At 52.6% G+C, this 25,443-nt stretch overlaps 2 protein-coding genes and 1 long non-coding RNA gene across 6 annotated transcripts in view; 2 read left to right on the forward strand and 1 right to left on the reverse strand.

The window, feature by feature from the left end:
• The window catches only part of GAS7 (growth arrest specific 7), a 199,977-nt gene extending 188,410 nt beyond the window's left edge, over positions 1–11,567 (forward strand). For all 4 annotated transcript variants that reach the window (XM_057536123.1, XM_057536125.1, XM_057536124.1 and 1 more), the window contains exons 10-14: positions 1,562–1,690; positions 2,485–2,608; positions 6,127–6,206; positions 7,523–7,621; positions 8,265–11,567. In XM_057536123.1, coding sequence (XP_057392106.1) covers positions 1,562–1,690; positions 2,485–2,608; positions 6,127–6,206; positions 7,523–7,621; positions 8,265–8,378 — 546 coding nt within the window. In that variant the 3' untranslated portion in view covers positions 8,379–11,567. The remainder of the gene's footprint in view (positions 1–1,561; positions 1,691–2,484; positions 2,609–6,126; positions 6,207–7,522; positions 7,622–8,264) is intronic.
• A 5-nt stretch (positions 11,568–11,572) lies between these two features.
• LOC130705897 (uncharacterized) lies at positions 11,573–18,768 on the reverse strand. The gene is made up of 2 exons (XR_009006314.1): positions 16,519–18,768; positions 11,573–13,232 (listed from the first exon to the last, which is right to left on the reverse strand). It is a non-coding gene; the product is annotated as an uncharacterized LOC130705897 (long non-coding RNA).
• A 100-nt stretch (positions 18,769–18,868) lies between these two features.
• Positions 18,869–24,390, forward strand: RCVRN (recoverin). Its single transcript, XM_007166330.2, has 3 exons — positions 18,869–19,249; positions 22,102–22,213; positions 24,275–24,390. The coding sequence occupies exons 1-3, from the start codon at positions 18,869–18,871 to the stop codon at positions 24,388–24,390; spliced, it is 609 nt and encodes a 202-aa protein (XP_007166392.1).
• Positions 24,391–25,443: the final 1,053 nt, after the last annotated feature.

The following is a 25,443-nucleotide window of genomic DNA, read 5'->3' on the forward strand; positions in this document are numbered from 1 at the left end:
ACACGAAGTATGGAAATCCCTCGCTTTCCAGGCCCTCAGAAAGAGACCGCGGAGTTGCTGGGTCAACAGGCTGAGTTAACCCACATAGAGCCCCCGTCAGGAGCCGGTTCCCACGGCAGCCAATTTTGCAGCCCCTCCCCCTCCTCCCTCAAAGCCTAATCTGTGTGCGGAAGGTGTTTTCTTGTTCTCAGCGGCGCTCAAGTTTGTGGCATCTTGCAAACTGCCACCAGATGGGGGTGTCTTCCTGTGCAAGGAAACTTCCAAGGGCTCAAAAAAATGATAGCAGACGTTACAACCAACAGGAGGAGAGGGGCGTTTGTGCAGTCCGCTCTCCGTTAGTCTTTGAAGGTTGTCCACCAACAAAGCATCGTCTTGTCACCCAGGGCATTGGGCCCTGAAGATCTAAGTAGAGAAGGATCACCCACTGTGCACCAGCTCTGGCCAGATGCTGCGGACACAGCAGTGACCAAGCCAGCGTGGTCCCCACCCTCCTAGAGCTCACAGTCATGTGTAATCGGTGGTTTAGGGCTAGGAACCCTTCTGTCCTTGAGGTCTCTGGGGGAAAGATAATGTAGGAAGAAGGAACCTGGTGGGGGGGAAGAGGAGAGCGATCACAGAACCCCAGAGTTGGGATGTCGTCCATCCAGGGAAGTTCAGCTCTGCTTCCCAGAGGGGCGGATGGAGGCTGAGGGACCCTGGAAGGCAGATTGAGGGGGCCCAAGGAGGCCAGTGGGTGGGGCTCTGAGAGGCTGAGTCGGGGGGCTCTAGGCTGTGACTTTGACCACAGCAGGTCCACATTTATCTGTTTTTTTATCAGATACATCTCATGTTCACAACCCCCCCAAAAAAGTTTTAAGTAAAAGTTCTCCTTCCAAAGAGAGTGGAGTGGGAAAGAGGGAAGGAATAAAAGAGAAGGAAAAAGCTTGAGAACCAACATCACCCAGCGCCTCTCAGAGCATGAAGAACCCTTCTCTGTCCCTGGGGGTGCGAGGCCAGTTCGTTCTGGTGCGGTGGGGTTGCGCCAGCCTCCGTGCAGAGACCAGCAGGCACAGTTCAGGAAGGGGGGGGGGGTGCCCTGAGCTCCTAACAAGACCTCCTCGACGTCCAGACCATGAGCAGATCCTCCGTGGTCTCAGCACCTGGCACGTAGTAGCTGTCCAATAAATAGAATCACCTGATTAAATGTCACCCACGCAGCAGTCCCTGTGTTAAGTGCTTGGGGACACAGAGGTGGTGGCTTGGGTTCTGCCCCGAGAAATCTCCCAGGTTGGAAAGAAAGGGAGCCGGACACCTGAGCAAAGCCCTAGAGGAAGCTCTGGGGACTTAGCACAGGAAGGGGGTGCCCACAAGGGACTCGAAGGCTCCAGATGCTAGCCCGTCCATTGGTGTGAACGCTGGGGCTGAGGTGACTTCCTCGACCGCTACCAGATAAGCAGCCACTTGTCTCTGACCTTCCGGTGGGAAGGTCCCCCATCCTTGCCTGCAGGGTTGGGGGCAGCGCCCCCTCCCTCCACTTGCAGCTGATGCCCCGGGGTCCTGAGTGTGTCTCCCCCATCGACAGCTTCACAGTGAGGTGGAGAAGCCCCTGATGAACTTCCGCGAGAACTTCAAGAAGGACATGAAAAAGTGTGACCACCACATTGCGGACCTCCGCAAGCAGCTCGCCAGCCGCTATGCCGCGGTGGAGAAGGTGAGGCCCAGGATGCCAGGGTGGGAGGGTCCTGCCGGAGGAGAGGGGGGCTGGGAACCAGCAGGGGCTCCGTGTGCCAAGGCAGAGGCTTTTGTCCCCCCTGTGGCAGGATCTGGAGGGGTGGGGAGTATGAGATCCCCCTCCCCCAGCCAAAGGGTAGGTGGGCCGCTTCCCCCTGGTGCTCAGATTCTGAGTGGGAGTGGGCGTGGCTGCACCTGCAGTGGAGGGTATGGGGGGCCTCCATCCAGCACATGAGGCGAGGTGCACCCTGCTTTTGTGGGTCTCGGAGCCTGGATGTGCTGCCGGTGCACAAGGGGCCCCTTTGCCTGGGTCTCACCCGGCAGATTCCCTCCTGATGGAATCACCCCCGTGCCAGCAGCTGCCACCAAAGGACCCATCCTGGCCCAGAACGGGGAGCCTGGCGCTACCAGCTGCTAAGCACTGCTGGGAAGTGATGCCGACCTTTGTGGTCCCTGCCACCCCGGAGAGGCTGTGGCTTTAGGACCGCTTGGGTCCCCAGTACGTGCACGTGCTCCAGTGAAAACGTGCTCTGAGAGGCTTGCTCTAGGCCAGGAGACGGGGCTGAGAGGACGCTTTGCGGCCTCCACGTGGTCCCTAACTGGCTGGGTGATGCTGGTCTAGCTGCTTAGCCTGTCGGAGCCGCTGTGGCCTCATCCACAAAAGCGGGGAAAAGAAAGGACTCTTGCCTAGAAAAGGGGAGACCAGGCCCCGTGTGCCCCATGGGCCCTGCCTGGCTCTGAGCCCGTGAACAGCTTCGCGTCCTTGGACCCCAGGCCCGGAAAGCCCTCACGGAGCGGCAGAGAGACCTGGAGGTGAAGACCCAGCAGCTGGAGGTAAAGCTGAGCAACAAGACGGAGGAGGACATCAAGAAGGCGCGGAGGAAGTCCACGCAGGCAGGTGAGTGAGTGTGGCGGCGCCGCCCGCCGCGCCTGCCCGTCCTCAGTGCGGCAGCGCCGCCCGCCGCGCCTGCCCGGCCGTGCCCGCCTGCCCGTCCGCGCCCGGCCGCAGAAGCACAGACGGGCGGGGCCGGGGGATGCGGTGCCCGCGAGCGTGCATCCCGCGGGATGAGGCTGGGGGGTGGGGCTGCGGGGCGGGGAGCAGACCCGTGGCTGTGCCCAGGTCCCAAGGGGACCCTCCCTTTGGGCCACAGGGCTCCTTCTGGGCCAAGCCCTGGATCTCTAGCCAGGAGGTGGACAGACTCTTCCAGGCACCCGGAATCCAGGGGTCCTGTCGCTGCGTGGAGCTCCTAGGAGAAGTGCAAACCACACCCACCCACCCAAGCTGTCCCACCTCCCCGGGGAGTGATACTCCAGAGGTTCACCTCTGGTGATGGGCTTCTGCCCCAGAACAGAGGTCAACATTTTGTTTAAAGAAATAACCATATTTCAGATTTCCCAATGAGTCGGCTTCTGCTTCCACCTAGAGGTAAAAGTTAGCTAATGCACAAGGAAGGGGGAGTAAAACCAGTGAGAAACAGTAAGCTAAAAAAAAAATTGTTAAATATTTCTTAAAAAACAGTTTCATGGTGTACAAGGACAATGCGTTTTGCTTTCTGGGATTAAAATGTGTGCTGTGGGATTAGGGTTTGGATTAGATGGTCTCTAAATCCCTTTCACCCCAACTTCTGGTGAACCTGGTATAATTAGTTCATTATAGGATGAAACAGCCACCTTAGTGACATTTTGAAGTAAGGTGGTATAAAAATGTCATAACAAAATAGTGTAATATAAATACAGCATTTTATATAGAGATCTTTAATGCACAGTGGTAAAGTATTGGATACAGAAACAGAAGGCACAATATACTTGTTGGGAGTAGGAAAGGGAACCCAAGGATGGGAGAGGCACATTTAAATTAGTTTAATTTATTAAACTATTAAAAAATAAAATTATATTACAAAAACAATATTGCTGCTTGACAAAAAATTTTAATCAACACGTAAGAATATAAAATCTTATTCCCCAGATGTAATCACCATCAACACATCCTAGTGTTTTAATTTTTTTTAATGTTTTTTAATATTTAAATTTATAGGGACTTCCCTGGCGGTCCAGTGATTAAGACTCCGTGCATCCAATGCAGGGGGCCCGGGTTCGATCCCTGGTCAGGGAACTAAGATGCCACATGCTGCACAGTGCAGCCAAAAAAAAAAAAAATTTAATATACATAAAATCATATTATACTGTGTTCTGAATTATATTTTAATTGATATATCTTAGAGATAGCTCCATTCCATCACCCATAAATTTATTTACCCATCCATTCATGTACATCAGACTTTTTAAATAGTAGAATAGCGTGCAAGTGTATGATCGTATCCAGATTTGTTTCATCATTCCCCTAATTGATTTTTGTAAGAATTTTAGATTGTATCAGAGTTTTTGCCAATGCCAGCGATGCTGTTACTATAAATGCATCTCAGGGGTGGGGGGAACAGAACCTGCATATAGACAGGATAGAGATGGGGTCGGGGTTTCTGGGTCAGAGGCTTGTATTCATTTTGATGGATGTTTCCAAGTTGCTTTCCAGAGAGGGGCGCCCACCAATAGCTCTGTGAACGCCTGTTCCCTAAACTCTTGTCAGCACTGAGTGCTCTCAGATTTTGACATCGTAACTATCTGGTGAAAAATAGTATTTTGTTTCTAATTTAATTTACACTGCTTTTTGAGTGGAGTTGAGCATTTTAAAACTAGACTTATAAATCATCGTGGCTTTTTTTTTATGATCCACTCATATGCTCTCTCCATTTTTATGTCAAATGGCTGGTCTTGTTCTTATTGATTGATTGATAAGGAAAATTAACTTTCTGTCATTTGAATTGCAAATATTTTTCGTAAGTTGTTTATCTTTTTATTTTGTTCTTTGTATTTTCTTTTTCATTTTTCTTTTCTTTTTTTTGTGGGGGGGTGTGCTTATTTAATCTTCACCGTGGCTCTATGAAGGTACCATTATTATCCCCATTTTACAGATGACGAAACTGAGGCACAGGCAGGGTGAATCAACTTGTCCAAGATTGCACGGCTAGTAAACAGTGGAGCTGTATGACAGCCCAGATCTGGTTCCAGAATCCATGTCCTTAACCTGTACTGTTCAGAAGGGCCTGATTTCAAACCCTTGGGATGCCTAGAGAAGAGACACACCTGCCTTCACCTATACTATTTCCTGATGTTGCAGAAGTTCCTGAAGCATGTTGTCAAAATCAGGATCAACAAATAGGGCTTTGGGAGTTTCATATTGTGTTTATAGGGTGACCCCACCCACACTCAGGCACAAGCTCTTGGTGGGAATGCATCTGCAATGAAATATCCACTTTCTTCCTTATAGTTCAGTCTTTCTTGGGATCAAGGGCTCAGTCTTGGCCTTGAACCAAGGGCAAAATGAACAGAGCCTTGATTTGGGTTCTGTTACTCAAGGCTTAGCTCCCAGCTAATGGTGTATGGTTCACTGGGGAGGGGGCCCTGAGCCAGGCCCTGGGTCATGTGGGCATAACTCTGCCCACTTTCTTTCACTTTCATATCTGAACCCCCATGAGCAAGGTGATGCCGTTATAGGAATCCCTTTGAAGAGTTCATCGTTATCTCTGGGCTCACCCATGAGTTTTCCCATCGTGAGCAGAGACCATGACGTCTTCCTCTCTCTGGCACCCTGTGATGGTCAGGAAACTACGCGCAGACCAAGCTGTGCTTCTCCAACTGTGATGTGCACGTGGATCACCTGAGGATCTTGTGAAAATAGTTTCTGATTCACTAGGTCTCAGAAACATCCTGAGATTGCATTTTGAGCAAACTCCCAGGGCGTACTGATGGCTGCTGGTCCAGGAACTGTGTTCTATGTAGCAAGGGCCTGGGATGCTGGGACCTTAGTCATGTTGCAGTTACTTGCAGTTTGTTAAATAGTTTGTTTCAGATCTCTCTCTTATGAAATGAAATACTATAGAAAGAGCTCATTCCCTTCCCACCCACCCTTTGCTGCTGCATGTACACACACACACACACACACACGATTTGCAAACTTCCCTTCTTTAACTAACTAGTAGCAAGTTGCTTGAGACACATGTTTCAACCAAGCAGGACTCTCCAATGTGAAATGAAACTCCCATCTTTAGAAGAGGAAGCATTTCTTGGGCTCATGATAGAGTTGGGGGTCCTAGGAGTACCCCACCCCCACTCCTACCCTATATACATTCTTACTGAGCAACCCCCTTCCTGAGTTTCTGGTGTCTGGAGTCTAGTTCAGATGGACGCTCTGAAGCCGGTCTCTCGTAAGGCTGGGTTGCCCCCTTCTCTTGCTCTGCTCATCCTCCCCACCCCCCAACTTTCCGGTGGCCTCCATCACCCTGGCTGTGGGGTGCAGGTGGGAGAAGGCAGCCATGGTGAGGACAGGACAGAGTATGACAGTGGCCTTGGCCCTTCCAGGAGATGACCTCATGCGCTGTGTGGACCTCTACAACCAGGCCCAATCCAAGTGGTTTGAAGAGATGGTGACCACCACGTTGGTGAGTGACCAGAGATGCACAAGCTTGTCCGTGCAGGGGCGGGCGCTCAGGAATCCCTGGGTGGATGCTGGTGGATGTGCAGGCAATGGGGGGGAGGTGACCGTGGAGATGGTCATTAGGTCTGCTCTGGTGTTGGGACTGAGACCTCAACTCCGGACCAGCCTATGTGGATTCAGATCCTTGCCCTGGCACTTCCTAGCTGTGTGAACACAGGCAACGATGGGCTCATGCTGCATCCTTCTGAGGGGTCAGGGTCAACCAAGCAGACAGTGGTCCCTTTAGGAAAAATAGCCAAGTTGAGTATTTATGGTAAGTCAGCACCCACTGAGTGGGGTGAAGCGGGGTTGGTACGTGGGTCATGGGGCCAGATGAGAAAGGAGGCATCATGCCAGGTGCTTATCACACCGTCCCGCTGCCCCAAGCCACCGCCGTCCATCTGTCTGTCCAGCATGAGACTAACCCTCTGCCTTCCCCAGGTGCCAGCCCGCCAGAGCAGATTAGAGGCCTCCCCCGGGGCCAGTGACCTAGTTTTCCTCCTGGTTAATCTCCTAATTAAACTCCCTGCTTTACTTCCTATGCCCTGGTTAATCACCTGGGCAGTGACCTAGTTGTGCACAGAATAGCAGCCGGATCGCCTAAATTCCAAAGATGCAGAGCCACCTGGGATCCAAAGGGCAAACGCTTTCCGCTCTTCCCTCTGACAGTGGCCACCCTGCTCCCGGCCCTCCTGGCTCCCTTGACCTGCCCCTCGGCGCTTGGGGTGGACAGAGGAGACGAGGCCGCTCAGCAGAGGCCCAGGGACAAAGCCCCAAGAGTTGGAGGTGCAGAAGCTCCTGCACGTGTTCCGTCTCTCCACCCCATCAGGGGCCGGGGCTGGGGCTGCACTGGCGCAGAAGCATGATTAAGAGCACGACAGACCCTGGTGCAAATCCCGTTGCTCCCATAATTCCCTGTCGCTGTGGGCAAGCGATGTTACCTCTGTAGGTGTTCATTCCCTTGTTTGGAGAATGTGGGTAAGAAGAGAACCTCTTACGATTATGATGAGGACAATTGAGCAGTGCCCGTAAAGCTCTTAGCACCCACCATGCCTGGCAGAACGAGAGTCAGGAGACAGTAGCTGCTGTGCTATCAGCTACACCTTCACTCCCAGATACGGGGTGGGTTCCTCGTCAGACCCCAGAGGGTCAGGCAGGATGGGGGATAAGCAGGCAGCATCTGTGTTTTGTGTATAGGGGGGTGTGGGACCCGCATGGTGGGGAAGGTCCCCAGGTGGAAGGGACACCCCCAGAGGTCTCTGCCGGTTTCCTCCTCTGTAGGAGCTGGAACGGCTGGAGGTGGAGAGGGTGGAGATGATCCGGCAGCATCTGTGCCAGTACACGCAGCTGCGGCACGAGACGGACATGTTCAACCAAAGCGTGAGTTCCCCGGGCCGAGGCCAGCGGGGCCCCTGGGGGGCGTGGGGCCGGGGAGAGCCATGGCCCTGTGCCGTGGTGGCAGGTCAAGTAGCTGCTGCAGATGAATCTGTCTGGAAGGTGGGCAGGGGCTCGGGCCTGCGGGTGACCTCTTGGGATGGACACGTCAGTTACCCTGGATGTCCATGTGAATCCATCCCGAGCGCATCACACAGATGCGTCACAATAGTTAAAATAGCTGGAGATGTCCTTGCCTCCCCTGGCGAATCTCTTACGATGCTGGAACTATTCAAAACCTCTCAAGCCGATGTTCCATTTGACCTGTTCTCAGGTGGCAAATGTGGGGACTGATGGAAGGAGGAACAGGTCACAGACCCTTGGGCCACCTGCCCTTTCATCCAGCCCGAGGTCTGGAGGGTCATACGCGTGAGGGAAAGCAGGGCAGAGGCCAGAGCTTCAGGCCTCCAGGTCTCCCAGCACCCCCCCACGTCTGTCCCTCGCACGGACCTCCCCGGGGCCTCACAACCCTCTAGAGAGGCTGCTCTGACGGGCCCGAGGGTGCAAGCAGCGTGGTTCAGAGGATACGAGCCGATCCCTGGCTGGGCCGCTGCCTCTGAAGGTGTCCTCCCTTCTCCATCCCTTGCAGACAGTCGAGCCTGTGGACCAACTGCTGCGAAAAGTGGACCCAGCCAAAGACAGGGAGCTGTGGGTCAGAGAGCACAAGACGGGCAACATCCGCCCCGTGGACATGGAGATCTAGACGCACGGCCTGGGGGGTCCTGCCGAGGAGGGGCTGGGGTCCCACGGAGAGGAGGTGGCGCTCCGGCCAGGGGGGGACCTGCTCCCAAGCGGAGCTGCCCTCCCACCCGCTCTCCTGGTCCACTGAGGAGAGGGGACAGTGAAGCCAGAAGGGCGGCCCGGATGGCCCCATGGGGAGCTCCCCGGTGTTCCCAGGCCGAGAAGATGGATCCATAGCCCTGCCCTTGTCTCCGAGGCTGAAGCCCCCCAAGTCCCATGCCGTGCTTGCCACTCCGAGAACAAACCGAGGCTGGAACTTTGTGGTCCCTGCTGAGCACCAGAGGGGTCCCCTCCCCACCCAGAGCCAGCTGTGTCACACGCTCGCGCCCCTGGAAGCCCCGAGGCCCTTCCTCCAGCCAGCCCACTTGTCTCCAGGGCTTTGGAGGGGCGGGGGAGAGAGGTCCCCGTCTCCAAGCCAAGTGTCAGCATCAGAATCGTGGATAGAAGGCACCTTTCAGCTCAACAGCCAGCACCCAGAATCCTTTGCAGCAGCCCTCCCTCTTTGTTTTTTCCCATTGCGTATTCTGGGAGCCCACATCCTGGCTCTTCTCTGCTACTTTTCATCTTTGGGAGTCTTGGGAAAAAGGCCCGGCTCCTGTTTTCCCAGACTGACCCTGCCTGCAGAGGTCAGGATGGAACTACCTCATTCAGCAAATTCGCCCCAAGTCGGAGCGTTGAATCGTGTTTCCTATTAGATCAGGCGTCAATGTCACGTGCTCTCTCTGGGCGTCCCCGTCCACCCAGCCCACAGCCGCTTCCTCGGGGGAGCTCCCTCCTCCACCCTCGCTTGTCCTGGGGGCTGGGTCAGTCGTATGTTGGAGGTGGGTTGGGGCAAGTGTCTGTCGCCCCCCCCAGATGGCTCCACCTGCCTACGCACAGCGGGGTCGGGACCGCTGTCCCACGTATGGCTCGCTGGCAGGCGCTGTGCAGACATCGCAGACTCCCGTGGCCACAGTGCACGTCACCATCCAGGCAGCCTGGCACCTTGGCCTCTCAGCTCCTTCTGCACGTTTCAAAGCCCCGCACGGAGCCCCTGCTTGGTGCTGCTACCCCCTTGCCCTTTCCCCATCTGCCCATTCCTGGGAGAGCCTGGTCTGAGTGTGACCTGGGAAGCTCTGGCACTGCCATCGGGTCCTCACTCGTCACTTTCTCCCTTACATGTTAAATCTTGAGAATCAGCTCGAGGCCACAGGAGGAAGAAAAGGGCTGAAGGAGGTCAGACAACTTGCAAGGGGCACATTCGAGCCTGGAACCCACACCCTGAGAACCCATCTTTCTTGTTAATCTTTCCCTTGATTACTTTGGATTCACAGGACTCACATGTTTCTCGGAAGGGCAGACGTCTGAGAAGATAACTCACTGGGCTTTCTCTCTGTCGTCCATGCTGGTAACTGATGACTTGTTATTCTTGAATCTTTTGGTACCTCTGCCTTTTGAGTCAGTATGGCGTCCTCCTAGTTTCAGTAGAAAGATGCCAAATAGCCTAAAGTCAACTAAGCTTTGCCAGTTTTCTTATTGAAACATCCCAACCAGAAAGGTCAACAGGAAGGCCTTCACCAACATGAAGGCCATCAGGACGGATCTGTGTCTGGCATGGAGAACCACTCCTTCTGGTCTGCAGTTGGGCCATGACACCAGCTGCCAGTTTGGGGATATCATTTCTTTGGTTTCTTTATAAAAAATCGGTGCTAGTAGTAATTGCTTTGTGGCTTAGTAAACTAATTTGTGGATGGTTTTCCGACATTCAAAGCCAATAGCCTTGTTATTAACACAGATACTTTGAGTGTGATATCGCTCATTGATTTTGTTTTCTCATCCCCATCTGAGGATTCCAGAGTCTTCCGTTCTTCCCTGGGGCTCTCTTGCCTCTTTCAGGGTAGCCCAAGTTGGCCCCGTGTGGGCCAGTCTGTTTTCTGAAGTCATTCTTTCCCCCTCATCCTTTTCCCTCGGTTTCATTAGTCCCTCCACATCTTTTTCTTTTTTCTTCCCTCCTTTATTCATTCATCAAGCATTTAGCCGAGCCTGGGCAATGTGCTAAGATCTAGGGACAAGGTATGGCCCTGTCATCAGGGAAGCCCACAGTCTCTTGTTTTGTATAGACTTGTCTTTTCTCCAGGGGTCTTGCAGGTCAGTAACTTTGGCATTCACATATAGGTACTCTCTGCAGAATTTAGGTTTGCAGAGATACTGTCTGTTGTGCTGATAGCTCTTCTTTCATTCATTCATTCATTCACTCATTCATTCATTTAATCAGCAGACACTTGGGGCAAGCCAGGCATTGTGCCGGTACTAGAAATGTAGCTGCATACCACACAGGCACTCCGCCCCCGGCCCCCCCTCTATTCTCCATGTGGAAGGGGGATGTTTTCAGACCGTTCTGGGGAATGAGAACCTTGCACCCCTTCCACATTTAACCCACTGGGAGCCTGTAATCATAATACAAACTACTGCCATGTGGCATTTACCCAAGGACGGAAAAGCCAGGCAGCAACAAGAGTATAATCTCCCGGTCAGCCAGACCCTCAACGGCTCATATCCAACTCAAATTTCAGAGGTTTGTTTTAAACAATTCTTCTCACTGTACAAAGTGGAAGAATGAAGCCCGAGGATGGCCAGTGAGAGCCATGAAATGAACAGCGAATTACAAGCAGGGCTCTGCATGTGGGTGAAATCAGAGTTAGGATGAAGTCTGGAATATCTAAAAGCGTGCTTTGGAGGGGCCCTCGGCCCCGGTGGTGGTTTGGGTTTGGGCTTGGGCTTTGGCGTGTAGGTTATAGGAGGGTCTGCCTGGCTTGATTCAGGGTGAGTGGCCCCAGGCCATCCTTGAGCACATCCATTGTTCCATTTCTGAGGACAGGTGAGCCTCTTCTACCTGGGAGACACGGAGGCACTTCGTTTTGTCTGTGATAGCCTGATTTTCCACAAAAGAGTCTCTAAAACAAAAGTGAGTTGCCACGAAAACCTCCAGGGAAAGCTACTCGTTCCTCTCCATTTTTTTTTCTATTGCTTTTTTTTTTTTTTTTTACTGGTTTTTTTATTCCATGTCTTTAAATTTTTTAAACATTTACTTAAGAATGCATACACTGATGAAAAATGTAGTGCCGTTCTTATATTTTTATTTATTTTTTTTAAAGATTTTTTTTTTTTTGATGTGGACCATTTTTTTTTTAAGTATTGAATTTGTTACAATATTGCTTCCATTTTATGTTTTGGCTCATTAGCCGGGAGGCATGTGGGATCTCAGCTCCAAAGCCCTGGCCAGCTGAGCCAGAGGGACGGCTGCCCCGAGGTTCTGCCCGTGGGACCGCCTTGGGCCTCCTTTTACTGGGGAGGGTGGATTGGGTTTCTGCAGTAGGAGACACTTCTCCCTTCACTGGGGCTGATTAATGATCGAAGCAAATAGAAACCATACAACTCAGGAACCAGGGTTTTGTTTCTGTTCCCTTTGTGAAAACCAATCAATTATGAGATTAGGGGATGGGTGCAGAGAAATCTTGGCGGAGCCAAAGTCCCTTCTTGGAAATTCAAGCCATGAAATTCAAAGGACCTCAAAGGCCTCAGCTTGTTTAAGTGATTTTACTTCCAGCTGTGAGTGGCCTTGACAAGGAGAGTTTAAACAGGATTCTGCAGACCTGCTGGTGATTATGTAGGTAGGGAAAACCTTGGACAAATGTTAAGTGGGGCGCAGGTCAGCAGCAGGCTTCCTTAGCCAGCATACTGTCTTTATTTCCAAAAACCTCCCCGCCCCTACAAGTCCCCCTGACTTTTCTTTTTACAAGTTTATTGAGATCTTTGACATTTGGTATCGGGGGTTCATTGACATACAGTAAAATTCACCCTTTTGAAGTATATGGTTCAGTGAATTTTGACAAAAGTACACAGCCTTGTAACCAGCACCGAAATCAACGTGATATTTCCATCACTCCAAAACATCCCCTCAGGCTCCTTTGATGTCCATCCACTCCTCCCACCCCCAGCACCTGGTGACCACTGATGGATTTTCTGACCCTGCAGATTTGCCTTTTCTAGAATGTCATAGAAATGGAGCCATACTGCAGTAGCCTTTGAGCCTGGCCTCCGTCACTCGGCTCGTTGCCTCTGAGTCACCTTGTGGCTGGATGTCAGTAGCTTGTCCCCTTATATCACCGAGTAGAGGTCCGTTGCATGGGTGCACCCCGCTGCTTCCTTACTTTTAAAATAAGTTGTCTGCCCCCGAAGTTCCTGGCCTGGGGTCTTAAGCTCGTGTGCACGGCTGCTTTCAGCCAGCTGCGCCCACGAGTGGTTCTTGGGGCTCACGCTTGCACTTTCGGATCATTTTAGGTTTTTGACAATGCAGAAAGCTGCTGGGGTCGGGGGGGGGGGCGGCGGGCAGGGTCTCCACTGCCCTCCACTTCCGCTGGCATCTCGGCTGGCAGTTCTACTTGCTTCTGGGGACCCTCCCTTCAACTTGCCCAGTCCCTGCCATTTGGTGAGGGTTAGGGGGTGTGGAAGGTGGGAGGAGGGAGCGTGGATGAGAAGGCAGGGAGCCCATCACCACCCTTTCCTGGATCTCTGTTCCTTCATCGGCAAACTGAAGGTGTTCGTTCTAGACGGTCTCCCAGGCCTCCTCCAGCTGCTGCATTCTGTCTCCTCCCCTTGTCACTTCCAGCTTTGTACCCTGTGCCCACGTCATGCCCAATCTGTGTCCCGTCAGCACGGCTGTGTGTGATGTCACCTAACACCCTCATGAGAGGGGTACCCAGGCGCGTCTCTGTTCAGACACAAAAACTCAGAGTTTCATGAGCTGTTGAGAATGAGGTAGTTCCTCCTTGGATCCCTAAAGAAAGCAGAAGTCATGACCTTTCATGCACCGATTTTTGACACCATGTCCTGAAAGTCACTTCCAAGGAGCAAAAACAGGCATGAAGACACAGCTCCCTCCCTTCAGGTTCTTGTCGCTGCCGGAGCGGGCTCGCCTGGCCTGTGTCCTCGCCTGGCCTGTGTCCTCACCGTACTGGATGGTGAGCGAGAGGACCCCAGCCAGCTGACACTGGGCAGCTCGGGGCCTGACCCCCAAGGTAACAACTCCCCCGAGCGCATCTTCATCGTGCCCTGCTCAGTGGAAGTCGAGCCCCGGAAGGCAACCAGGCAAACGGAAGACATTCTTGGGTCCAGGCCAGGTGAAGGTATGGGCCGTGGAGCCCAAGTCACAGGGTCCCACGCTGCCAGGGACCATGAAAGACTTTCACACCATGAAAGTCATTTCTGTCGGGCCTTTCCTGAAAGTGAGGGACCCAACTCCCCTTTCCTGGTTTGGGTGAGACCAAGACAAGTGACAGAAACCCATGTTCCATTTCCCCTAACCCTCTAGATGCTGGGGCGTGGCTGTTGGGTGCCTTTGTTGGCAGGTGCCTCTGAGGGAGAGGGGTTGTGATGAACTTGGATCTCTATGCGCTGTTCAGGGGAATTGACCCTTTGCGTTTGAGGGAAATTCCTAATGGGATTGCAGCGGTGGGATGCAGGGGGTGAGGCACATGCGCGCTCTCTTGGGGACAGTATGACATGGGGATGAGGAAGGAAAGCATATGGTACCAGGGCAAGAGCACCAGACTGGCCCTGCTCTGCTGTCTCATTTGTCCCGTAACCTGCAGTGAAGTCACTCCCCTCCCGGGACCTGCGTGTTACCGAGTGGAGATGCTCCTATCTGGCATCACACGCGGCCGCAGACAGGCTCTCGGGACTGTGGCCTCCAGGCAGCCATGCGGACCCAGGGACAGTCAGTCAAAGGGACACCAGCCATCCTTGGTGACAGGGGCCCCAAAATTGCATCTCTGCCCTTAGGAAGGAGATGAAGGGGGTGGGTGGGCAGCCCTTTCACAAACATGAGCACATCAGCAAACCCCATGAAAGCGGAATTTTCTAACAAATAAACTTGCTTGTTTGCTCTGTTTTCGGTAACTTTTGCTAAATACTTTATACATTTTTAACGTTAAAAAGCGGTGTCTCCTCCAGCATTCCTCATCCCAGAATGAATGTGTTTACTCCACATTGTATATCCTTCCATCCCCTGGCTGCCTAGATCAGTAAATAAAATTGATGTACTATAATTTATAAGTAACACTGTTGAAACTCTGATCCCTATGGAGGCTGTAACCCACCCCTCCCACCCTGTCCCCACGCCCCCGCCCCAGCCCCGTAATAGCATTTGTGTGTATTAATGCTGAAAAATTAAATGTTTAAAGGGTTTAAATTTTGAAGGCGTTTGCTATATATAATTGTTCTGCATTATTATAAAGCGTTTTCAGGAAGTTAAATGCTCTCTTTTTTTTATCTTCGGCTCTGTGTGTACACTTGAGATGCTTAGATTCATCCCATGTAAAATAAACTGTCCAGAGACACTGAGTCGTCCCACTGGGCAACCCTCTTTCCTGGAGGGCTGCCACACTCTCCTTTGTACAAGTGGGCTCAGCGTTCCTCCCATACTCCCAGGCTTGGTGATAATTTTACCCCCGATGACTTAAGCAGAGGGACAAAGGACACCTGGGCATTGACACCCCCGCCCCCCGATGGGTATCATGCTGCCAGACCCACACCCCTGGCCCCAGACCCCTCCCCTGGAGACTTCTGTCCCTGTGAACAGAAGAGGTTCCTGGCTGTTATTTCTTTTCTTATCCATCCATCCATCCATCCATCCATCCATCCAATAATTATTGAACATCACTGTATGTCAGACACTGCTCTCAGTACTGGGAACACATCAGTGATGAAAACAGATCAAGAACCCTGACCTCATGGAACTTATATTCTAGCTGAAAGAGACAGAGAGTAATGAAATGATACAATGTGTGTGACGATGTTAGGTGTTACGGAGAAAGGGCAGCGGGCGGGGAAGGGTAGTTTCAGGGGTGAGGGTGGGTGCGTTGCAACATGAAATAGGGTGATTGGGGTGGCGTCACTGAGAAGGTGACATCTGACCAAAGTCGAGGAGACCTGGGAGGGAGCCTGGCAGGTAGCTGGGGGAAGCATGTTCCAGGCAGAGGAGGTACCCCTTTAAGGGCCGGAGGCACCTAATTGTTTGCGGCCAGTGTGGCTGGAGGGCGGGGCGGCAGACTCTGCAGAGCTTGGAAGGCCTCGGAAGGCCTATGACTTTTACTCTGGGGGTGGGTGGGGGGCGGTCCGAGCCGGCAAGCGCACAGCCTAATTGCCCTGCTGTGGGGCTCGCTAGGGGATCAGGGGACCAGGGCAGCCGGAACGCGGGCAGAGGGGATGGTGCCTGCAGGGGTGGCCACGCGGAGGTGGGGAGAATGCTCAGGTTCTGCATGTGCCTTGAAAGTGGAGCCAGCACGATTTCGAGCCAGATTGGAGCGGGGTGTGACGGAAACAGAGGCGCTGGTGAGGACTCCGAGGGACTCCGAGGATGTCAGTCCAAAGCGACCCAAAGGCTGGATCGCTGTTTACCGCGATGGGGACGCCCTCGGGAGGGGCGTTCCTTCCCATTCTCGGCCTCCCACCCGCCCCCTCCAAACCCCCTTTCCTCTCTGCTTCGTGGCCGGGGTCGAAGGGTCCCCTTGCCCTTCAGCTCACGGCAGGGGAAGGTAGGGGAAAGGGATGGGGGCTGGGGGACTCCCCCCAGCTTGGGGTGGGACAGGGCCAGCCTCTGGGAAGAGACTGTGTCTTTCAGCGAAGGCCAGTCCGGGAGGGGGAGACAGAGTCACTGGCCGGAGACGAGGCCTTCTCCCCAATGGTCTTAGGGGTTCGGGGAGAGTTTATGGCCCCGGCTCAGACTTAACAAATCCGTTCACAATACATCATCCCCAACAACTTGTTTGGCTAAGGAGCATAAACTCTCCCTCTGATAGAAGATGTTTATGCAGGTTTTCAAACAAACCTCCAGGTCATGACCCCTCTCTCGGCAGCATCAACACAGCTGCCTGTGGTCCCCTCCCACGGTCGGGCCCCTCCTGGGCACAGCAACCTGAAGAATGTGGACAGTACCTGCTGCCTCCTCCTTGCCCTTGGGAAGGGCAGAGGGACTGGGGGAGCTCTGGCTGCCTTCGGCGTTAAGCCGGGGCCCTGCCTCCTTGCCCCGCCTCTTCCATTGTCATGACAACCCAGCTCCTCACCTTCAGAAATGCAGCTTCTTGCCCGCTCTGCTCAGGCCTCCTTGAGAAAGGAGGCGGCTGTAATGTCCTGGAAAGAGCTCTAAGTGGGGAGTCTGGCCGCCCTGGGCTTTCCTCCTGGCTTCGCCATTTGGCAACTGTGTGACACAGACAGGTGACATCCTTTTGGAGCTTGGTTTCTTCCTGTGACATCGGCCTCACCTCACCTGCAGTCTCGGTGTGGATACCCAGGAGGCACTTCTGATCACCACCCATGCCAGGTGCAGAGGCCAGGGTGAAGGCCTCTGGCCTCACTTTCATGGCCTGGGTTTTGTTTGTTTGTTTGTTTTTGAGTTCGGTGACTGTCCTGTTTCTAACTGCTCTGGAGAACAAATGCCTTGCTGCAAGATAGTGAAAGTCTAGACAAAGAAATAATATGCTGTCACAAACTGATGGGAAAAAATAATAAGGACACACACACACACACACACACACACACACACCACCCCCTAACATTAAGGCCTCCTGAGAAACACTCTGGACCCGCAGCGGGTGGGGTGGGCAGGAGGGATAGGTCAGCACATCTGTGCCTGAACTTCTGGGTCCTTTCTGAGCAACATCGGGGGAGGCTGGCAGGTGGCTTTCTCCCAGCAGCGGGGACCTGCTTTCCCCTGCCATTAGCCTGTGACAAAATAGGATCCAAACCCCAACTCACCCACCTAGACACTGTGGGCTTTATTCTTTATAGTTACCACCCCTGGACAGAGAAGAGACATCTCTCCCACCCAAGACGGCGATTCTGGGGTTCCAGGCGTTACGCTCAGCCAAGCCAGGGCACCACCGACCTCTCCTTTGGGTGATGAGATTTCAGGTGCAAACCTACTCACGAGGGCTCTTCCCTGTGGCCTGTTCTGGTGACTGAGCTGACCGCAGGGGTGGAAGCCTCCCGTGGTGGAGCTCCCCGTCCCCTACTTCTCCATTCACTCACTCAACGAGCAGGTACTGTCGTCTGCCAGCTCCCGGCACCAGGATGGGTTGCAAACTGATGACCTGCAGCTGAAACTGAGCCACAGCTAAGTTATATTTATCCCACACTATGTTTTTGAAAATTCAGAAATCACTCTGAAAGTTTGGAAATTGCATCTGAAAATCTGATTTCTGGATTTCTTTTGGCTTACCAAAAAAATCTAGTAACACCAGGCCATAATCCCGTCTGACCACATTCAAATGGAGTCGAACACGGGCAGCCCCTGCCATGTAGGCATGGGCCTCACCGCTCCTGTTGCCTCCCTGACCCCCTGGCTTCACTCACACACTCCGCTTGCTGGCCCCCGTAGGCAGTTTAGTTTCTGATCCCTGTCATAGAAGAATAAAGGCAAAAACTAACATGTGTTCAGCTCTTACTACGTGCCAGGCTCTATTCTAAATGCACTGCACGTATTAACTCGTTTCAGCCTCACAATAACAGTGGGAGAGATGCTATTATTACGCCTGTTCACTCAAAGAATAGTCACTGAGGGCCCAAACCCGCCAGATACCCTTCTGGCAATGGAGATGCAGTGGGCAACAAAACAGATAGAATCCCCGCCTTCATGGCGCTTTCATTCTGGTGCGATCCCAGGCAGCAGGCAGAATAAATAAACAGTAAGTCAGAAGGTGTACATGCGAGGAAGAGCGATCAAGCAGGATAAACAGTCTGGGGCGTGCTGAAAGTTGGGGGTGCTCTTGTTAACAGAATGGTCACTATAGGCCTGGCTGAGAAGGTGACATTTAAGGAAAACCGTGAAGGAGGTGAAAGATTAGGAGAAGAGAATTCTAGGCAGAGAGAGGTTAAGAAACGCACCTGGGGTCACACAGCTAGTAAATTGCAAAGCTGAGATTTGAACCTGGGCTGGTTCCAGAGCCTGGCTCCTGACCCCTGCATTACAGGGCCGTCCCTGTCGCTGAGACCCTCAGATTTAGGGCAGAAGGCAGGCAGGGAACGTCGTTGCTCTTAGAGAGCTAGAGCTGGTGGGGTGAGTTGGGGCAGGGATGGATATGGGGCAGTGGGAAAGGCCTCGGCTCAAGGCTTCGGCTCTGAAGATTCTGATCACCTGTCCTATCCTCCCAGAAGGCCAAGATGGATTGACCCCCTGCTGTCAGCTCTTTATCCTAATCTCAGGGGGCTTCTGGGAGCTCGTCTCCCCACTCAAGCTCCAGGCCCCTCCTCCCTCCAAGTACTGGGGTGAACCAGCCACAAAGCCTCCTAATCCACCAGCATCTCAGGGTGCAACCGCTTCCAGCAGCACCCAGCCAGGCAGCCAGGAGCCCCACTGCTCCCACACACCCGCCCACCCAGCGCTGACTGACCGGCTGGGCCCGCACCACCTCACCCATGGGGAACAGCAAAAGCGGAGCCCTGTCCAAGGAGATCCTGGAGGAGCTGCGGCTGAACACCAGGTTCACGGAGGAGGAGCTCAGCACCTGGTACCAGTCCTTCCTGAAGGAGTGCCCCAGCGGCCGCATCACCCGGCAGGAGTTCCAGACCATCTACTCCAAGTTCTTCCCTGAGGCCGACCCCAAGGACTACGCCCAGCACGTGTTCCGCAGCTTTGATGCCAACAGCGATGGCACCTTGGACTTCAAGGAGTATGTCATCGCCCTGCACATGACCAGCGCGTGCAAGACCAACCAGAAGCTGGAGTGGGCCTTCTCCCTCTACGATGTAGATGGCAACGGGAGCATCAGCAAGAACGAGGTGCTGGAGATCGTCACGGTCAGTGTCAGCCTCTGCGCTCCTGGCTGAGCTGGACGGGGGTCACCCGGGATCAGGACCCCCTGCTGCTGCTTCCGCACAGGGGGCCTGGCTGGGGGCGGGGCTGGAGGGGGGAGTGGGGACCCGGGCCTTGTGAGTCAGTGGCTCTGACAGCGTGGTCAGGAGGGGTCTCCAATAGACCAATATTAATAGAGGGCTGGGCGCGTTCCCACAGCTTCATTTTCCTCCTAAAGAAGAAGAATCTGGGTATTTCCTATTATTGACCTTTATTGTTTCCCTCTTTCCCTCCCACCTTCCTTCCTTTCTTCATTAAAATGTCCTTCAAAACCTTCCACAGGACGTACTCAGATTCTTTCACAAGTCATTTTATATATATACATATATATATATATATATATATATATATATATATAGCCACACGGCTTGTGGGATCTTAGTTCCCCAACCAGGGATTGAACCCAGGGCCATGGCAGTGGAAGCTCCGAGTCCTAATCACTGGACCGCCAAGGAAGTCCCTCACAAGTCATTTTAAAGACACATGTTTCAAATACATTGGCCCAGGATAAGATCATCTGATAAGATTTTTAGATGTCTGCAAAATAGTTTCATTTAATATATAAGTAATAAATGCAATTTAGAAACCTACACAAAAGAAAATGAAAATCGCCTTCAATTTCATTACCCAGAGAAAACTACTGTCAACATATGGGCATATACCTTTCCAGTCTTCTATCTGTAGATTTAAAAATAATTTTAGAACTATGACATATTCACATACGGTTTTTAGTATACTTTTTTTCAGCCACTATTTTATTATGAACGTTTTCAATATCAAACTGTTTTTAATAGCTGCTTAGAATTCCATCTTATGGACATGCCATAAAATTATTCAACCATCCCTATATTTTTGGACAATGAAGATGCTTCTATTTTTTCCTATTATATCATTTCTATTTCCCTTCAGTTAGTATCGTTTTACAGGATCTTTTTTTGCCCCACTACCCCATGCCACTTGCTTTATTTCTCTAATTCCATTCCTGTTAAGAGAGAGAATATTTTTCGTATTTTATATAATGTTTGATGCATTTGCAATCCTGCTTTCATTTGCACAGTTCCTCCATCCTTATTAGGAGGAACCATAAGTAAAATAGCTAAGCTTGCAGCTTGCGGTAAGTGGGCTCTGCTTGGGCCTCCCATTAGGGGCAGGTGTGTGTGGGAACCTCGCTGGCCTCTGGGCGCGGCCTGTAGAGCAAGCTCCCCTGGATTGGCCGGTGGCCTGCGCTGGGGAGCACTCCCTCAGAACCACCTAAAGGATGCCAGGCCCAGCAGAGGCCTACAGGTTGGTGCTCCTTCAGGGAAAGGAGGAGTTGGGGGAGGAGAGAAGGAGGGGCGTATCCACAGCTGAGGCTATGCAAGACGATGCGGAGCCTCTACTATCCACCAGGTTCAAGGTCACTGGCCTGGGAGTCAGAAGTTAAGGATTCTAGTCCCAACTACTTCATCACCAAACTGCATGGCCTCGAGGAAACCATATAATCTCCCAGCGTCCAGGGTGAGGATGCAATTGTTCGTCCTCGGTCCATTCACCAAGGCCCTGACAGTCCGTCCTGGGCGTTAGAAGCGGGGTTGGCCGGCAGCCAGTCACGTCCAGCCTTTAGCCGTCCAGGCTGCACGTGGTTCCCCGGCTCAGGACAGATGGAGGAGTTAAGGGATCCGCTGCACTTCAGCGCTGGGAACCTCTGAGCTCTGAGCCCTGTCAGCAAGGCTGCTGTCCCAGCTGCTGGGTTTGGTTTCCTTGCTTCTCTCGTTACAGCACAGGGAGCCGAAAGGGGGCTTCTAAAGCTGCTGAGCTTCCCTCCAGGTTAATTTCACGGGCATTACTGCCCCTGCCTGGCTGGCTCCCCGATGTCTCCAAGGCCTGGTGGAGTCCTAGTGACCTGGAGCTGAAAGGGTACATCGAGACCACCTTGTTCCTTTCCCTGATCACAGGTCGGGAGGCGCTTCCTTCTTAGCTGGATATTGTCCATCCAAATCCTTTACTAATGAGACTAGAGGGAGGTGAGACGGATCCTTGAGCTTTAGGCTAAATCTTTCTCTGGATCCCTCCCTGAGCAGAAGGGCAAATGAGGGGCTTCCCGAGACCTTCCCCAGCCCCTAGAATGCTCTCCAAGACATGCCAGAGTAGCACGCGATGCAAGTACAGAGGTTCTAGAAACAAACTTGCCCGGGTTAGGATCTCCACTCTTCTGCTTCTGGCTGGGTGACTTCTAACAAGTTAGTTGACTCAGTTTCTTCCTCTGTGAAATGGGGCCAATAACCCCCACCTCATAAACTTGTCATGAGTTTACAGGTAAAAACGCTTAGAAAAGTGGCACACGTTAATCACTTAACAAATATTAGCCCTTACACAAGGTACCACCTGGACCCAGAAGAAGCCGTTTGATATTCTAAAACTTCTGGGGAGTGGGGTTAAAGGTACCAGTTCCCAAACTGCAGCCTCGGGGCTGTTATGGGATTATCATCAGGAAGTTTTTGATTCTTATTTTCATTTTTTTAATAAGATGAAAGTAATATGTCTACAGGGACAGGAAATTCAAACAGTGCAGAAAGGGACAAAATAAGAAGGGAAAGCCGTCTTCACCCCTCCCCCACATTCCCTGTCCCTTCTGAGGATCTCAGAAGTACAGATGCCCCTTCCCCACCCCCAGGAAGGGGGGGAACTTGGATTCAGTAGGGCGGGCTGGGGCCTGAGCATCTGCATTTTAACCTCTGCTGTGGTGCATCCTGGTAAGCGACGTGGGTTCCCCCAGAATTACTCCCTCTCACGGGTTCTCCCTCTTGATTCGGTGCAGGCTATTTTCAAGATGATCAGTCCTGATGACGTGAAGCATCTTCCGGACGATGAGAACACCCCGGAGAAGCGAGCTGAGAAGATCTGGGGTTTCTTTGGCAAGAAAGATGATGGTGAATTACTTCTCCTTCCTAGCCTTTGATTTCACAGTCATGGGCTGTGTCCTAGTGATCCCAACAAGACTGACCCTTCCGAGTCCAGTGCCCACGCAGGACCGAGGACCCCTCCTCCTGCTGCGGGGCTGTCGGAAGGGCTTTTGTGGGGAGTAAGCAGGATGGTCAGCGGGCAGTCGTGGGACCCCTCTGGGGCTGATGGGAAATGGTACCACATCCCACCGCTCAGAAAACTCCATCCCTGCCTGAGATTCTCTGGGGGGAGGAGGAAGGCTCTAAATGATGATGTGCTTTGGAAGAAAAAAACATCTTTCGTTATGACAGAGTTAACCCACATTGAAGGAATAGTAAAAAGTCAAGGCAACAGCCCATTAGCAGTTTGTATGCAAACAGCAAGTTTAGAGGCTTTGCAAGCAAACCACTTTCTTTTTCAACGGAGTGCCTGTTTTTTTAGACACTTTGGTTTACTTGTTTATAAAAATACCTTCGGCACAGTTGGGACAGGGTAAACCTCACTACAGAATAATCTGAAAGCATGGAGTCCCAAGTAAGTGGGATCTCAATTTACATGGTTTTTTCTTTAGGAAGTTAGTTTGGGTCCCTTGAGAAGCATGGCCAGATGGGATTAGATTTCAATTAGATTTCAAGAGATTGATGGGGGAAGGCGTATGAGGGAAAATGGGGAGGGGTCTGGAAGAGGCAGGGATAAGCCATCAGACTGCAAAGCAGATGAAACATTTATGCGCAGAGGCAAGGAAAGCGGGTTGGGTAAGAAGTCTGAGACTGCAGTGTTGGGCTAGGACAGTCTTGGCAAAGCTGAGGGGGTGTCCTCAAGCCCCCTTCTTCCAGGAGCTGGCCTGTCTTGGCTCCCTGCCCTGTTCAGTCTGGCTGGGAGCAGCCCGTGGGGAGCACGGCCTTGCATTGTAAGCGGTGATGGATTCCACAACTGGGCAGTGAGGGCTGCTGGTGTGAGGCTGATAGGGCAGCTGGGACTTCTTTTTTTTTTATAAATTTATTTATTTATTTTTGGCTGCATTGGTTCTTTGTTGGTGTGCGCGGGCTTTCTCTAGTTGCGGCGAGCGGGGGCTACTCTTCATTGCGGTGCCCGGGCTTCTCATGGCAGTGGCTTCTCTTTGTTGCGGAGCAGGGGCTCTAGGTGCACGGGCTTCAGTAGTTGTGGCACGCGGGCTCAGTAGTTGTGGCTCCCGGGCACAGACTCAGTAGTTGTAGTGCACAGGCTTAGTTGCTCTGTGACATGTGGGATCTTCCCGGACCAGGGCTCGAACCTGTGTCCCCTGCATTGGCAGGCAGATTCTTAACCACTACACCACCAGGGAAGTCGGCGGCTGGGACTTTAAAACCCAAATTTCACCATCCTGACCTGCACAGGGAAACAGCCTGGATCCTAATCCAGGAAGGATTAAGGTTGCCGAAAAGGCCTGGAACATAAGCCAATCGCGAAACCCAAATCAGCTCAGCCAAGCTTTATTGAGCACCTACTACGTGCAGGACTATGAGTGTAGCCATGAGCAGGAAGGAACACCTGCCTCATTCTAGAGTCATTTCTACAGGTGACTGTCTCCCCATCAGACAGATTCCTGGGCCAGGGGACATTATCTCACTCCTTTCCATGCCACACCCTGCCCTCTGCCCCCTGCAATGACCTCAGCCCCAAACACAGTGACTCTGGCACAGAGGAAGGGCTTAGTGAGTGCATTTCACTGGATAGAACTGAACTCAATAGCTGGGGACAAGGCTCTCTCTTGTCCTAAATGGGAAGGTAGATCAGGGATGCAGAGACGCCTAGGAAAGGATCACCAGCCAATCAGAAGAGACACAGCACACTTCCGGGAGGCCTGGCAGTGCCTGAACTTAACCCTCTTGTTGCTGGTTCCTGGGGAGGTCCAGGGGTCCTAGGGTGGAGTCAGGGGTGGGGTTACCCTCAGGGGCACTGAGACTCAGAATTTTCATAATAGATCCATCCGTACTGGGTATGCTGGCCGACGTCAGCTTCATCGCAGCCTATCCTGACTGTAGTAATTTTTTCCCCCCCGTGCACAGATAAACTTACAGAGAAAGAGTTCATCGAGGGAACCCTAGCCAATATGGAAATTCTGCGACTGATCCAATTTGAGCCGCAAAAAGTGAAGGAGAAGTTTAAGGAAAAGAAACCCTGACGTCAACTGCTCAGGTCTCCTCCCCGTCCCCCGCCCCAACATAAACACGCATGTGCACACGCGCCCCCGGGGCGGGAGAGCCTCCAACCCGCAGCACATTAACCCCGCCGCACAGCTTCCTGCCAAACGAAAGTGTCTTTAGCAATTCACCGAGTCCCGCCCACTATACCTGCCTGCCTCCCCTCCACCTGCCCGCCAGCCCAGGCTTCCGTAGTAATCCCAGGATTAGGTCACAGGAGCCCTAAATATCCCCACCTCCTACCGTGTAAGCTCCTTTGTGGATTGCTGGGTAAGCAGGTTCCAATAAATGCAAGAGGAGCCGGGCACACAGCTGACTGGTCATTCTCGAACTGGAAAAAGAAATGATTTCTGTCGGCTCAGCCTCAAAGACAAGGTTGTGTCGCAGTCGTAGGCCAGGGTGCGGGGGCTGTGGTGCTGAAGGAGAGAGACAGCACAGCCCTGTTCTCGTGCAACTCAGGGCGCAGAGGAGACCACAGACCTTGAAGGAGTCAGCTGAGGCGGTGAGGTTACCATGGAGACACGCAAAGCACTGTGGGAAGACACAATGGGAGGGGCCGACTTTTCCAGAGACGGGGAAGGTGTTCCTGATGAAGAGGCATTTCAATTAAGACCCAGTGGATTGTCGTGGGGGAAAGGTGGTGGTGGGGAAGCAGTGTGTCTCAGAGACCCTGAGGCAGGAATGAGCATTTCGAGTTCTAGGACCCTGAGCAGGCCAGTGGAGCCAGAGAGCAGAGAGAGGAGGGAGAGCGGATTGTGAGTAAGCCTCCAAAGCAGACCGGGGCCAGACCGTGCAAGGCCTTCCCTGCAGCCCAGGGGAGGTGAGGGTGGTGGGTACCGTGTGGGGTTTCAAGTAGGAGGGATTTATGTTTGTAAGAGGACCCTCTGGCAGGGTAGAAATAAATCAGAGGGGCAAGACCGAGGCCTGGAGATCACACTCTTACAGTCGCCCAGGTGGCCTGGGCCAGGGGAACAGCAGTGGGATGAGGAGAATGGGACCTGCTCGGGAGATATTTAGGAGGTAGAATCCACCTG

The sequence above is a fragment of the Balaenoptera acutorostrata genome, chromosome 20 (genome assembly GCF_949987535.1).
Source record: "Balaenoptera acutorostrata chromosome 20, mBalAcu1.1, whole genome shotgun sequence".
Taxonomy (NCBI): Eukaryota; Metazoa; Chordata; class Mammalia; order Artiodactyla; family Balaenopteridae; genus Balaenoptera; species Balaenoptera acutorostrata.